Below are 13,905 nucleotides of genomic sequence, written 5' to 3'. Positions count from 1 at the left end.
CCTTTGTACCTGTTAATATTTGCTTTACGTATTTAACTCCTCCTATGTTGGGTGCATATATTTACAATTGTTATATCTTCTTCTTAGATTGATCCCTTGATCATTATGTAGTGTCCTTCTTTGTCTATCGTTACAGTCTTTGTTTTAAAGTCTGTTTTGTCTGGTATAAGTATTGCTACCCTGACTTTCTTTTGATTTCCATTTGCGTGGAATATCTTTTTTTTTATCCCCTTACTTTCAGTCTGTATGTGCCTCTAGATCTGAAGTGAGTCTCTTATAGGCAACATATATATGGGTCTTATTTTTGTATCTGTTCAGCCACACTGTGTCTTTTGGTTGGAGCATTTAGTCCATTTACATTTAAGGTGATTATTGATAAGTATATACTTATTGCCATTTTGTTAATTGTTTTGGGGTTGTTTTTGTAGTTCACTTTTCTTCCTTTCTTCTTCTTTTGCTCTCTTCCCCCCTTGTGATGTGATGACTATCTTTAGTTTTTTGGAGGGTTTTTTTGTTTGTTTTTTGCCACACCCCACGGCATGTGGGATCTTAGTTCCCCGACCAGGGATCGAACCCGCATCCCCTGCATTGGAAGCATGGAGCCTTAACCTTGCCAGGGAAACCCCTATCTTTAGTATTATGTTTGGATTCCTTTCTCTTTTGGGTTTGTTTACCTATTACAGATTTTTCACTTGTAGTTACCATGAGATTTATATATAACCATCTATATATGTGTGATTATTTTAAGTTGCTGATCTCTTAACTTCAAATGCATTTTAACAACCCTGCATGTTTACTCCCCTCACCTAGTGATTACTGTTTTTGGCATCATATTTTACATTTTTTTGTTTTGTGTATCCCTTTCTTATTGTGGATACAGATGATTTTATTACTTTTGTCTTTTAACCTTCCTACTAGCTTTTTACATGGTTGGTTTACTATCATTACTGTATATTTGTCTTTACCAGTGTGCTTTTCTTCCTTTCATAATTTTCATGTTTCTAATGGTCTTTTCTTTTTCATGTAGAGAGTCCCTTTCACATTTCTTGTAAAGTTGATCTGGTGGTTATGAAGTCTTTTAGCTTTTGCTTGTCTGTAAAACTTTTGATCTCTCCATCAAATCTGAACGAAAGCCTTGCTGGGTAGTTTTGGTTGTAGGTTTTTCTCTTTCATTACTTTAAATATATCATGACACTCCCTTCTGGCCTGCAGAGTTTCTGCTGAAGAGTCAGCCATATGGGAGTTCCCTTGCATGTAACTCATTGCTTTTCACTTGCTGCTTTTAATATTCTCTCTTTATCTTTAATTTTTGGCATTTTAATTATAGTGTGTCTTGGTGTGGTCCTCTTTGGGTTGATCCTGTTTGGGACTCTCTGTAGTTCCTGGGCATGGATGTCTGTTTCCTTTCCCAGGTTTGGGGAGTCTTCAGCTATTGTGTTGTCAAATATGTTTTCTGCCCCTTTCTCTCTTCTCCTTTTGGGGCACCTATAACTTTTTTTTTTTTTTAAATAAATTTATTTTACTTATTTAAAAAAATTTTGTCTGTGTTGGGTCTTTGTTGCTGCGCTTGGGCTCTCTAGTTGCAGCAAGCAGGGCTACTCTTCATTGCGGTGCACAGGCTTCTTCTCATTGCAGTGGCTTCTCTTGTTGTGGAGCACGGGCTCTAGGCGTGCGGACTTTGGCAGTTGTCGCACACAGGCTCGGTAGTTGTTGCACACAGGCTCAGTAGTTGTGGCTTGTGGGCTCTAGAGTGCAGGCTCAGTAGTTGTGGCACATGGGCTTAGTTGCTCCGTGGCATGTGGGATCTTCCTGGACCAGGGCTTGAACCTGTGTCCCTTGCATTGGCAGGTGGATTCTTAACCACTGTGCCACCAGGGAGGTGCCACCTATAATATTTTGATATTGTCTCAGAGGTCTTGTAAGCTGACTTCATTTCCTTTTATTCTTTTCTCTATTTTCTGTTCAGCATCAGTGATTTCCACTATTCTGCCTTCCAGCTTATTGATCCATTTCTCTGTATCATTTAATCTGTTGATTCCTTCTAGTGTGTTTTTCATTTCAGTCATTTGTTATTGTATTCTCCATCTCTGATTGGTTCTTCTTTATATTTTCTAAGTCTTTGTTTAAAACTTCTAATTTATTTTTTTTCGGCCATGCCACATAGCTTGCAGGATCTTAGTTCCCTGACCACGGATTGAACCAGGGCCTAACTACTGGACCACCAGGGAATTCCCAGCAATTTCTAACTTCTCACTCTGTTCATCTATTCTTCTCCTGAGTTCTTTGATCATCTTTATGATTGTAAAAATTTAACTCTTTATCTGATAGGTTGCCTACCTCCACTTCATTTAGTTCTTCTTGGGGTTTTATCCTGTTCCTTCTTTTATAACATGTTCCTGTGTCACCTAACTTTTCTGAGTTTGTTTTTATTTCTATGTGTCTGGTAGGTTGGTTACATTTCCTGACCTTGGAGAAGTGGCCTTTTGTAGAAGACATCCTATGCATCCCAGAAGTGTACTCTCCTCTGGTCACCAGTACTATATGCTCTAGATGTGCTCCTAACCTATGTGGGCTGTGTGGGCCCTTTTATTATAGAGGGCTGGTTATTGTGGGCTGTCTGGTAGGAGTGGTTGACCCCTGGTCTGGTTGGTTGCCAGGGTCTGCCTTGTGTGGAGGCTGCCAGCCACTGTTTGGCAGGGCCAGGTCATGTGGCTGGCTACAGAAGCCTGGAGGGCCCTGGGGCTAGTGGTGGCTCACTCTTGGGCAGAACTGGGTTCTGGGGTGGGTGGTTGCGAGCTAGCATTCCTGGATATAGTGTTGGCCTGCTGGTGGTTGGGGCCAGTTCCTGAAATGGCTCACTGTAGGTTCTAGGGTGTCTCAGGGCCGGTGCTGGCCCACTGGTGTGTGGGGCTGGATCCCGGGGTGGCTGGTTGAATAGTGCATGGTATCTCAGAGGTGGTATTGGCCTGCTGATGCATGGGGCCAGAGCCCAGGGGCTCCCAGAGCTATTGCCAGCTCACTGGTGGGTGGGGCTGGATCCACAGGCCTCTGGCTGAGGTGCCCAAGGTGCCCAAAGGAGATGTTGGCCTGCTGATGGAAAGGGCTGGAGCTTGGGGCTCCTGAGGGTGGTGCTGTCCTACTGGTGTATTGTCTGAGTCCTGACAAGGCAGGCTGTGGGGCATGGTGGTTCTGTTCCTGCTGTCTATGCACTGGTGGGTGGGGTCAGTGCCCAGGAGGTCCTGCGGTGTTGGCCCACTGGTGGGCAGAGCTGGCTGCCAGGGTCTCTGGCTGCAGGGTCTTGGAAGTCCTGAGTGCAGTGCCTGTGTACTAAGTGTCTCAGGTCCTGGGTCCTCTGGTGGACAGAGCTGTTTTCAGGGATGGCTCTGGGCTATGGGGGTCTTAGGGCAGCCTGGCTGCTCATGGGTGGGACTGTGTCCCCACATGGCTTGGCCTGAGGGGACCCAGTACTTGGGCCTACAGACTGGTGGGAGGGGGTAGGGCTGGGTCCCGAGGCTAACAAGCTAGAGGGAGGATTCCAAAATGGCGCTTGCCAGCACCAGTGTCCCCATGGTAGAAGGAACTCTCAAAAATGGCCACTGTCAGTGTCTTTGTCCCCAGGGTGAGCTCTACTTGCTCCCTGCCTCTCCAGGAGACTTTCCAAGTTCAGCAGGTCGGTCTGACCCAGGCTCCTTTCAAATTACTGCTTCTGCACAGGGTCCCAGAGCATGTGAGATTTTGTGTGCACCCTTTAAGAGTAGTGTCTCTCTGGATCTCCCAAAAGTAAGCCTCACTAGCCTTCAAAGCCAAATGTTCTGGGGGCTCATCTTCGTAGTGCACCCCTGTGTTGCGGAGCCTGATGTGGGGCTCAGACCACTTGCTCCTTGGGGAGAACCTCTGCAATTGTAATTATCTTCCCATTTGTAGGTTACCCCCCCAGGGGTGTGGGTCTTGACAATATTGCAACTCCACCCTTCCTACCCATCTTTTTCTGGTTCCTTATATCTTTAGTTGTAGATCTTTTCTGCTAGTCTTCTGGGTTTTCTCATTGATAGCTGCTCTGTAAATGGTTGTAATTTTGCTGTGCCCATGAGAGAAGGTGAGCTCACGGTCTTCCTACTCCTTGGCCCAGCCCTATGATGTTTTCTTTTTTTTTAATATATAAATTTGTTTTTGGTTGCGTTGAGTCTTCATTGCTGTGTGTGGGCTTTCTCTAGTTGCAGTGAGCTGGGCGCTACTCTTCGTTTGCAGTGCGCAGGCTTCTCATTGCGGTGGCTTCTCTTGTTGTGGAGCACGGGCTCTAGGCGTGCAGGCTTCAGTAGTTGTGGCGCGCAGACTCAGTAGTTGTGGCGCACGGGCTTAGTTACTCTGTGGCATGTGGGATCTTCCCGGACCAGGGCTCGAACCTGTGTCCCCTGCATTGGCAGGCAGATTCTTAACCACTGCGCACCAGTAGGTCCTCTTTCTTGATGTTTAATGAGAAATTGTAAGAAGGAACATTGAAGGCTGCTAACCAGAAGCCATTTTTGACTTGAAAGTCCCTTCTTATACATCAGTTAGAATCAAAAGACTTCATTGTGTTCAAACTTTTATTTTACAGATGAGGAGACAGGCCTCCAGGAGGCTGTGATATGCACAAGGTTATTTAGCTAGTGTACAGGCAACCAGGGAGAAAACGTCTGGGCCTGGGCTTTCTTATTCTCCTGATGAGAAAGTGAGACTGATAGAGATCTGGTACAGGGAAAGAGGCACCCATCCCTGCCTTCAGGCCTGCCCTAGGGCAAAGCTGAGCTATGCCCTGGTTAAGTTCCCTTCACAGGCCCTTGCTCTGTTTGCTGAGCAAGGCCTCCCATGCTGACAGCCAGTTACTGGGGTTTTGAAGGTGCCGGATGCAGGAGGTGGAGGTGTATTCCACCACAATGATTTTTCACAGCCGAGGGAAAGCAAGTCCCAGCGATGAGGGATGACTGGAGGAACTGAGTAAAGGGAGAACTAGACAACTGTCTTCAAACATTAGGGGAGTTGTTCTAAGTAACATGTAGCAGATTCAGTGTGTGGTGGTTGTGGGGTGAGCAGATTTCAGATCAGTGGAAGGAAGATCTAGGAGGCTGGACTGTGTGACGACAGAACTGTCTGCCTTAGGAGCCGCGTTTCTCCTCGCCGGGGGTGGGGGCGGGTGGTGGCCAGACTTTGGAGAGAGTTTAGAGGACATTATTCCATATTAGGAAAGTGGACCAAATGACCTCGAAAACCCTTTCCCAGTACTGCTGTTCTGTGAACTTAAGAGTTGAGAAAACGTTTTGCCAGGTTCAGTGAGGGTGACTGGAAGCAGTTTTGTAGCTATCGAGAATCAGGGACATTCAGGAGTCACAGAAGTCGGGCATCTTTCATATTAGGAATTGTTCCAATTACAGATAAACTGATACAGGGATCCGTTTGAGTTTGGTTTTTCATTCAGAGTTTGCCCTGATCACTAGAGGTTACTGGAGGCAAAAGGGAATATTCTTCACTGTTTATTGTCAGCCACATCTGAGATTAGGTTAGCTCTTAAAATGGGAACAAACCAAGTACCTTGGATCCCTGCTTTTACAAGAGAACGCAGGAGAATCGAGGTCAAGTTAGAATATAGTTGTTCCATGAGGTTTCTCCTCATGTTGGCTGTTTCTGTGAGAGCAAGAGCTGTTAAGAGCACTCATGGCTTCTAGAGAGACGGTGACTTATGTGGCTGATGTGAGCTAGGATAGAAAATTAACATGCATATGGGGTAAGTCTCATTTTAATTCACCAGCACCTTAAGGGGAATGTAGAGAAGAAATAAAAGGTGGCAACAGCTGACAGTAAACATCAGGAGATTTGCTAGCAGTGGTATTAGACATTAGCGGTAGCAGGTCAAAGATATTTCCATTAGGCTTTAAGACAGTGAAAGATTTGGATGCATGTACAATTTAGGCTGGTCTCTGAATTTCTACAGTTGTGGGCTTCCCTCATCATCGTTCACATGGGGATGCCTGTTGCCCATGTCCTTCCCCAGGGATGCAGGAATAAGACTAGGCCAAATGCTTTCATACTCCGTAAGTCCTCATCCTATCTCTGTCGTCTACTCAGTCACCGAGTCATTCACATCCTAGCTGATGCCAGGTTATCAATTTTCCCCTGCTTCCCTTAGAAGTCCAGTGTTTTCTTCTACCCTTGCTACCTGTCAAGATGACTTCTGTCTAGGGCTAATCATTTCCTCTCTTTTGTTGAAACCCCTCTAAATTTCTATTCTATCGATCCTTTTTCTCATGTTTTTAAGTTCTCTATGCTGGAATCCTCTTCCAATTTGCAACCTCTTCCTTTCCATAGCTCCATGTTGGAGAAAACGAGATTGTCTTGAGGCAAATTTGGAGGGAAACTAACCAGGATAGAAGGGATGTCCAGGCCTACTCACCACATCTCCTGACATACTTACAATTGGGCTTCTGGGGAGGGGTGAAGGAAGTACCTCTTCCCTTAAATTGTTAGGCATATTATCCTCTTCCTTCCCCCCACATAAAAGCAAGCTCCTTCCCTGGCCAGGCTTAAAGTTTCTTAAGATAGGGGATGGCCTTACCTAGTTACTGTGCAGTATCCAGCCCTCTAGTGAACCCAGAGGGCTCACTGACGGAGACTGCTCAGGGGCCCACCCTCCACCCTTAGAATTTCTGTCCCAAGGTGGACCCTGAGAACCTGCATATCTAACACGTTCCCAGGTGATACTGGTGCTGCTGGTCTGAGGAGCACAGTCTGAGCACCACTGACCTAGTTTAGCTTCTCTCCCAAAGACCTGCCTGGAGAAGCCAGCCTCCTCAGTGTAGCTTCCCAGTCCTGACGGTATATGCCACCCATTTCCCTGAAGTCCCCTCAGAGGTGGAATTCAGCTGACACTTTGGGATGGGTGATACTTAGTAAAATAAGAGACCAAGACACCAGGATCTTGTTAGCTGGATATATTTCTTTTTGTTTGTTTTTGTTTTTGTCACAGAACACTGTTTGCAGTAGAGGAAACTGGCATTGCAGTCTGGTGGTAAAATGGCTTGTTCACATAAACCAGTACATGTTCATCCTTTAGCGCAAAAAGCCCTAATGGCGCGTACCCTATTGAAATTCAGGACATCTCCAATATTCTCTCTCTGTTTTTCTTTGTCACTTTTTTTTTTTAAATAAACATTTTCAAGGTTTGTCCAAAAGAAGGCCATATAGGTTCTTGGCTAGCGGAAGACAATTCAGAACGGCTGTTGCACACTTGGACTGTTACCTTCTCCAGGCTGGCAGCTGGTATTTTTTTTTCCAACTCATTTTTATTAAAAAAATAAAAAAATGCTCCAACTATCAGTTTTACAAAATCTCTAAGGGAAACACAAGAGCAAGGTGCTGAGGTAAAAAACACCTGAGGTAGCTTTTTTTTTGTGTGTTTTTCTCGTTAAAAAAATCTGTAAATTTAACGCCCTGGGCCAACGACCTCGTGTAAATTGCTATGTTCCTCCATATTTTTTTTTAAAAGAAAGAAAGAATTTTGCTGAATATTGATGGCTTATACACCAAAATGTAAAAAGACAAAATACATTCTTTCTTTGTGGAATTTTTCTTTGTTTGGTTGGTTGGTTTGATGGGTTACTGTTTTTCCTCTTCCAAAATGCTAGGACAAGTACCATTGACTCTTGTTCTTTTGAGTAACCAAGTGTAAGTTGAGGCTGGTTTGTGTGTTTCGCTTTTGTTCCTTTGTGTGATGTGATACTCAGAGCACTGCTTTGCCTGGGGGGTGCGTAGATATGGGAATTGAGACAGAGGGATGAGGGAATTAACAAGAATGGGGATGGAGAGGACGGGGAAGGAGAGAGGGGGTAGGGGAGAGAGAAACAGAGAGAGACAGAGAATTATATAGCAGTATGCAAAAACCAGTTTAAAACCTGTGAAGCAAAGAGAAATGGGTGTGTGAGCTAGACAGGGATGAAGAGAGACAGAGTTTCCTCTTCAGAGAGACGGTATCCCTTCTGTTGACATACACAGGTGATCCAGAACTGCTGTGAGTGTCCTTTCGACGAGATTTCCCTCCCGGTGAAATTTGTGTGGGTGGCCTTGAAGCTCCTTACTAAACCGTTAGAACTCCCAAAGCACGACTTTATTCTTTAAAGTCTAGAAAAGCCTGCTTTCTCTTTAAAAAGAAAAAAGAATAACTGATTAAAAATTGGAGTTAGTTGAGTTATCTGATATATTATTTCTAAAATATATTAACGCCGCAGGCACCCTGTGTAACCCACAGGCCACATATCTTAACATCTTTCCCTTCTAATATGTACATACATGTACAGAGACAATTTTCCGCAAAAAGAAAAGGGTGTGAATTTTGCTTTGATTTGAACGCATTCACCTATGTTAGTTCAACTAGAAGGGATAGCGTGGTGGGGTTAGGAGAGACCCGAGTGGATGGTGAAGTGGATGGCTGGGAAGCCTGCAGAGGCCCTGGGGGAGCTGGGAGGCCGGGCCCCGGCACGGCTGCCCTCCCGCCTCCTCCCTGGCCCCCCGGATTCTCAGGGCCTCTGCAGAGCCCCTGGCGCCTCCGCAGACTTCTCATTCCTCAGGATGGTCTTTGGTTTGCTCCCGATCTGGCTGGCTGTGTTTGGTCTCATTCTGTCAGGTGTTGGAAGGGCTACATTCATCCGTTGTTTGCTGGTGCCTGTGGGAGCCTCACTTGCTGCGTTGTGAGGCAACTCCCTGAGGATATTTCTGCTCCTGCTGCTTCACCTGTTGTACAATTTCCCTGATCTTGCGCTGTGCAGTCTGCAGCAAGGGAGAGGAGGGGGACAGGGGAGAAAAGGAACCCAGTTCTGAGGACAAGCAGTGGGGTGTGGGGAAGCAGGGCTGGGACTTGGGGGAAGGAGGTGGTAAACTCAGAAAAGTGTCATCTACCTACTGAGGCCCTGACTCCAGGCCTTTTCTGCCTGGAAGTAAAGTGGCAGAGTTCCCCACACCCCCCACCCTGCCGAGGCTGCTGGGTGGAGGGTAAGAGGGTGGGACCCCAGGAAGCAGAACCAGGGCATTAGTGACTAGGGAACCTGCAGAGGTCAGACGGCATCCTCCCTCCCAGCTAACACATGCTCCAACGTCCAACGCTTCGCCGCCTCCCTGCCTTCCTAGAGTTACTGCAGAGACAGTGGTGTGTGGCAAGGGAAGATGGACAGTCAATGGGATGGGGAGAAAGTGAGAAACGGGCCAGACACTCTACCCTGAACAAGTGGAGAAAACACATGAACCCAAACCTATCCCCTCACCCACCCTGCTGCTCCCACTGCAGGGAGAAACCCTGCAGACTGAACACCTACAGGAGCCCAGCCATTGAGACCCACGCCCGGAACACTGGAAGGGCCGGGATGGGAGGGCCCCAGGCGTGGTCTCAAAGGGTGCTGGTGGGGTGCAGGGCACAGCAGCGTGGCAGGTCCTGGCAAAGGCACGGCACTGAGAGCGCAGGCTGACGCTCAGACAAACCTGCAGTGTTGGCTTAGACTGCCTCTGCTCCTTTGGGACAGGCACTGGACTGCTCTATCCCCAAACCCAACCCCCTCCCCCAACAACAAAAAAGCATCAAGAAGAACCAGGTCACGTGATTCTGAGTCACTAGCCCTTCTGACTGGAAGAGAAGCAGCTGTGTGGGGCCCTGAGTCCTAATGGGGGTTGTCACAGTGAAGCAGAGGAAAGAGAAACAAGGGTCTCCTGACATGAGCGTTTAACCCATAAGAGTGGAATTCTGGCACCTAGCTAGCTGGTCCTCAGGGCCCAAGGGTGGCCCTTGCCTGGTATATGGCTCCCAGCAGGGGAAGGCTGTGACTGAGGCCTGAGCGGGAGGACGAGGGAACAGGAGAGCCCGCAGTTCAGCATTTCAGAGGCTTGAACTGTGCTGGCTTGACTCCAAAGCTCTATACCCTTCCTCAGGCTCCTCCAGCAGGCCTGGGAGAGCAGTGGTGAGCCAAGGAACAGTCGCCCCTGTCCTGTTCCATCTGTGCATGGGGGTCAGGGTGGGGGTGTGTGTGCACGGCCTGGGGCCACCGGACAGGTCACCAGGAACTTAGAGACTTGCAAAGAGATTAGCAGGAGAGACTGGACCCTCACAGCACAGGTACCTGGCTGGCAAAGAAATGCCCGATAATTCGGACAATCACTTCCTCATTTTCATCTGGCGTTTGGTCACGAGGCACAATGACTTCTGCACTGGTTAAGTTCTGCAGTTCATTCACCTGTGAAGGGAGAAACCAAAAAAATTCCTGTGACTTGCTTCACTGCAGTGGTCGGGAACCGGGACCCAGAATATCTGCAAGGTATGTCTGTATACTCTGGGCGGGACTCCTCCTTATCGTCTTCCTGCTGCTATGTGTGTGGGTTTACAGGGGCAGGAGGCAGCCTCCCTGTCTTCATTTCCCAGCACATAGCCTAGATGCAGTGTTCCTGGACCCAGGACCCTGGTGTTTCGGTGTCTGGCTCAGCACTGTGGATTTGGGGCCCTCAGCTCTGGATGATGCTAATTACATTTTTGTCCTTGAAGAGTCAGTGAGGGTCTGAGGGAAGTCAGGCCAGGAGACGGAGCCAGCTCAGAGCACACTTACGGTTTTGCCACCCTTGCCGATCACACGGCCGGCTGTAGAGGAGGGCACTCGGATGTGGGCTTCCAGCTTCACCTCCTCTTTGGGGTTAAAGAAGTTTTCTTCTTTCAGTTTCCCAAAGATCCGCCCCTGGGCCTGAGAGAGCAAGACACGTCAACCTGCTTTAGCAGCACTGCTACAGGAACCAGTAAGTCCAGGCAACGGTACAGCCCCAGCCCCATGCTCCCCGGGGTCTGCTCAGCTCGCTCAGACCCAGTGGGTGCATGCCTGCCACACCCAAGGAGTGCACCTTGCAGACATGCACAGACACTCCCGTGTCTTCAGGTTTGCACATGGACCGCACAGGAAGCTTTCTGTGTATAGGGTCAGGGTGGAACTACATGTCTTATTTCTGTATCCTGAGCAACTATACATGTTTGGTTGAATGAATTTGTTCAGGGAATTCTTAACTTCCTCCCACCACGATACGTTCAGGCCTCCGGTTATTAAAGGATGGAGGCAAGGGTGGTGTTGATGGGATTTGCTCTTTGATGTTTAACTCCAGAGCCAGTGTAGCCAAAAGCTTTTTGTTCTTTTTAAAAGAATTTTTTTTAAAAATTATTTATTTATTTATTTATCGGCTGCACCGCATGTCATGTGGGATCTTAGTTCCCCAACCAGGGATCAAACCCGTGCCCCCTGCAGTGGAAGTGCAGAGTCTTAACAACTGGACCGCCGGGGAAGTCCCTAAAAGAACTTGTAAAAAAACTGAGATATAGCTTACATAACTTAAAATTCAGCATTTTAAAGTGTACACTCCAGTGGTCTTTAGTATATTCACTAGGCTGTGCAACCACCACTGCTATCCAGAACATTTTCATCCCATTCCCCCAAATAAAAACCCATACCTATTAGCAGACAGTCCCAATTCCTCCCTTGCACTAGTCCCTGGCAACCACTAAACTACCCTTCTGTCTCTGGATTTGCTCTTTCTGGATGTTTCACATAAATGGCATATATATTATGTGGTCTATTGTGTCTGCCTTCTTTCACTTGGTGTAGTGTTTTCTAGGTCACCCATGATACAGCTTGCATCGGAATCTCACTCTTTCCATGGCTGAATGATATCCTGTTATGTGGATATACCACATTTTGTTTATCCATTCATGAGTTGAAGGATTATTCTTGAACATTTACACATATTAATTTTTTTCTCACATTTTAAATATTTTTAATACAGATTATATTTTTACAAATAAATGTTTCTGACTTTTAGAAAACTCAAGTTATAATTTTCCTAGGGGTGAAAAGGCAAAAACAAAACAATGCAGGGGAAAGGAGACAAGATGGTGGAATAGAAGGACTTGAGCTCACCACCTCTCACGAAAACACCAAAATCACAACTAACTGCTGAAGAGCCATTGACAAAAAAAACTGGAACCTATCAAAAAAGATATTCTACATCCAGAGACAAAGAAGAAGCCACAATGAGATGGCAGGAGGGGTGCTTTCATGATATAATCAAATCCCATACCCACCAGGTGGGTGACCCACAAACGGGAAGCTAATTATATTGTAGAGGTTCTCCCACAGGAGTGAGAGTTCTGAGCCCCATGCCAGGCTCCTCAGCCTGGGGGTCCGGCATCTGGAGGAGGAGCCTCCAGAGCATTTGGCTTTGAAGGCCAGTGGGGCTTGAGTGCAAGAGCTCTGCAAGACTAGAGGAATCAGAGACTCCATTCTTGGAGGGTGCACACAAGGTTTCATGTGAACTGGGACCCAGGACAAAGCAGTGACTCCACAGGAGCCTGGGCCAGACCTACCTGTGGGTCTTGGAGGGTCTCCTGGGGAGGCAGGGGTTGGCTGTGGCCCACTGCAGTGGCAAGGACACTGGTGGCGGAGGCCCCACGGAATACTTCTCAGCGTGAGTATGCCTCATCCCTGAGGTCGCCATCTTGGTACTGAGACCTGGCCCCACCCAACAGCCTGCAGGCTCCAGTGCTTGCACGCCTCAGGCCAAACAACCAACAAGGTGGGAATACAGACCCACCCACTGACAGCTGCCTAAAGTCATCCTGAGCCCACAGCCACCTCTAGACACACCCCTTGACACGGCTGTGCCCACCAGAGGGACAAGACCCAGCTCCACCCTCCCACGGGCAAGCACAAGTCCGTCCCACCAGGAAGCCTGCACAAGCCCCTGGACCAACCTCAGCCAGGGGTTAAGGCAGACAACAGAAGCAAGAACTACAATCTGGCAGCCAGCAGAACGGAGACCACAAACACAGAAAGTCAGACAAAATGAGACAGAGAAATATGTTCCAGACGAAGGAACAAGATAAAATCTCAGAAGAACAACTAAGTGAATTAGAGATAGGCAATCTCCCTGAAAAAAGAATTCAGAAGAATGATAGTAAAGATAATCCAAGATCTTGGAGAAAGAATCAGACCAAGAAGATACAAGAAATATTTAACAAAGAGCTAGAAGATTTAAAGAACAAACAGATGAACAATACAATAACTGAAATGAAAAATACACTAGAAGGAATCAAAGGCAGAACAGATGAGGCAGAAGAATAGATAAGTGAGCTGGGAGACAGACTGGTTGAAATCACTGCCACAGAACAGAATAAAGAAAAAAGAAAGAAAAGAAATGAGGACAATTTAAGAGACCTCTGTGGCAACATTAAATGCTCCAACATTTGCATTACAGCGGTTCCAGAAGAAGAGAGAAATGGCCCTAGAAAATATTTGAAAAGATAATAGCCAATAACTTCCCTAACATGGGAAAGGAAACACTGAAGTCCAGGAAGCACAGAGAATCCCATACAGGATAAACCCAAGGAGGAACATGCTGAGACATATTAATCAAACTGACAAAAATTAAAGACAAAGGGAAAATATTAAAAGCAACAAGAGAAAAGCAACAAATAACATACAAGGGAATCCCCAGAAGGTTATCAGCTGATTTTTCAGCAGAAACTCTGCAGGCCAGAAGGGAGTGGCACCATATATTTAAAGTGATAAAAGGGGAAAAAACTACAACCAAGAATACTTTACCCACCAAGGCTCTTGTTCAGATTCAGTGAAGAAATCAAAAGCTTTACAGACAAGCACAAGCTAAGAGAATTCAGCACCACCAAACCAGCTTTACAACAAATGCTAAAGGAACTTCTCTAGGTGGAAAAGAAAAGCCCACAACTAGAAACAGGAAAATTACGAATGGGGAAGCTCACCGGTAAAGGCAAACATACAGTAAAGGTAGGAAATCATCCACACACAAATGTGATATCAAAACCAGCAATCCTGAGGAGAGTAC

General features: G+C 46.8%; 1 protein-coding gene across 5 annotated transcripts in view; it reads right to left on the bottom strand.

Moving 5' to 3' along the window:
• Positions 1 to 6,950: 6,950 nt before the first annotated feature.
• The window catches only part of IGF2BP2 (insulin like growth factor 2 mRNA binding protein 2), a 159,216-nt gene continuing 152,261 nt past the window's right edge, over positions 6,951 to 13,905 (bottom strand). For all 5 annotated transcript variants that reach the window (XM_029215074.1, XM_029215076.1, XM_029215075.1 and 2 more), the window contains 3 exons: positions 10,614 to 10,745; positions 10,134 to 10,247; positions 6,951 to 8,796 (listed from right to left, as the gene is read on the bottom strand). In XM_029215074.1, the coding sequence (XP_029070907.1) occupies positions 8,704 to 8,796; positions 10,134 to 10,247; positions 10,614 to 10,745 (339 nt within the window). In that variant the 3' untranslated portion in view covers positions 6,951 to 8,703. The remainder of the gene's footprint in view (positions 8,797 to 10,133; positions 10,248 to 10,613; positions 10,746 to 13,905) is intronic.

This window comes from Monodon monoceros, unplaced genomic scaffold (genome assembly GCF_005190385.1).
Source record: "Monodon monoceros isolate NGI ecotype Baffin Bay Population unplaced genomic scaffold, NGI_Narwhal_1 Super_Scaffold_11, whole genome shotgun sequence".
NCBI lineage: Eukaryota > Metazoa > Chordata > Mammalia > Artiodactyla > Monodontidae > Monodon > Monodon monoceros.
The sequence above is the reverse complement of the archived record's forward strand: the minus strand, read 5'-3'. Positions and strand labels throughout refer to the sequence as shown.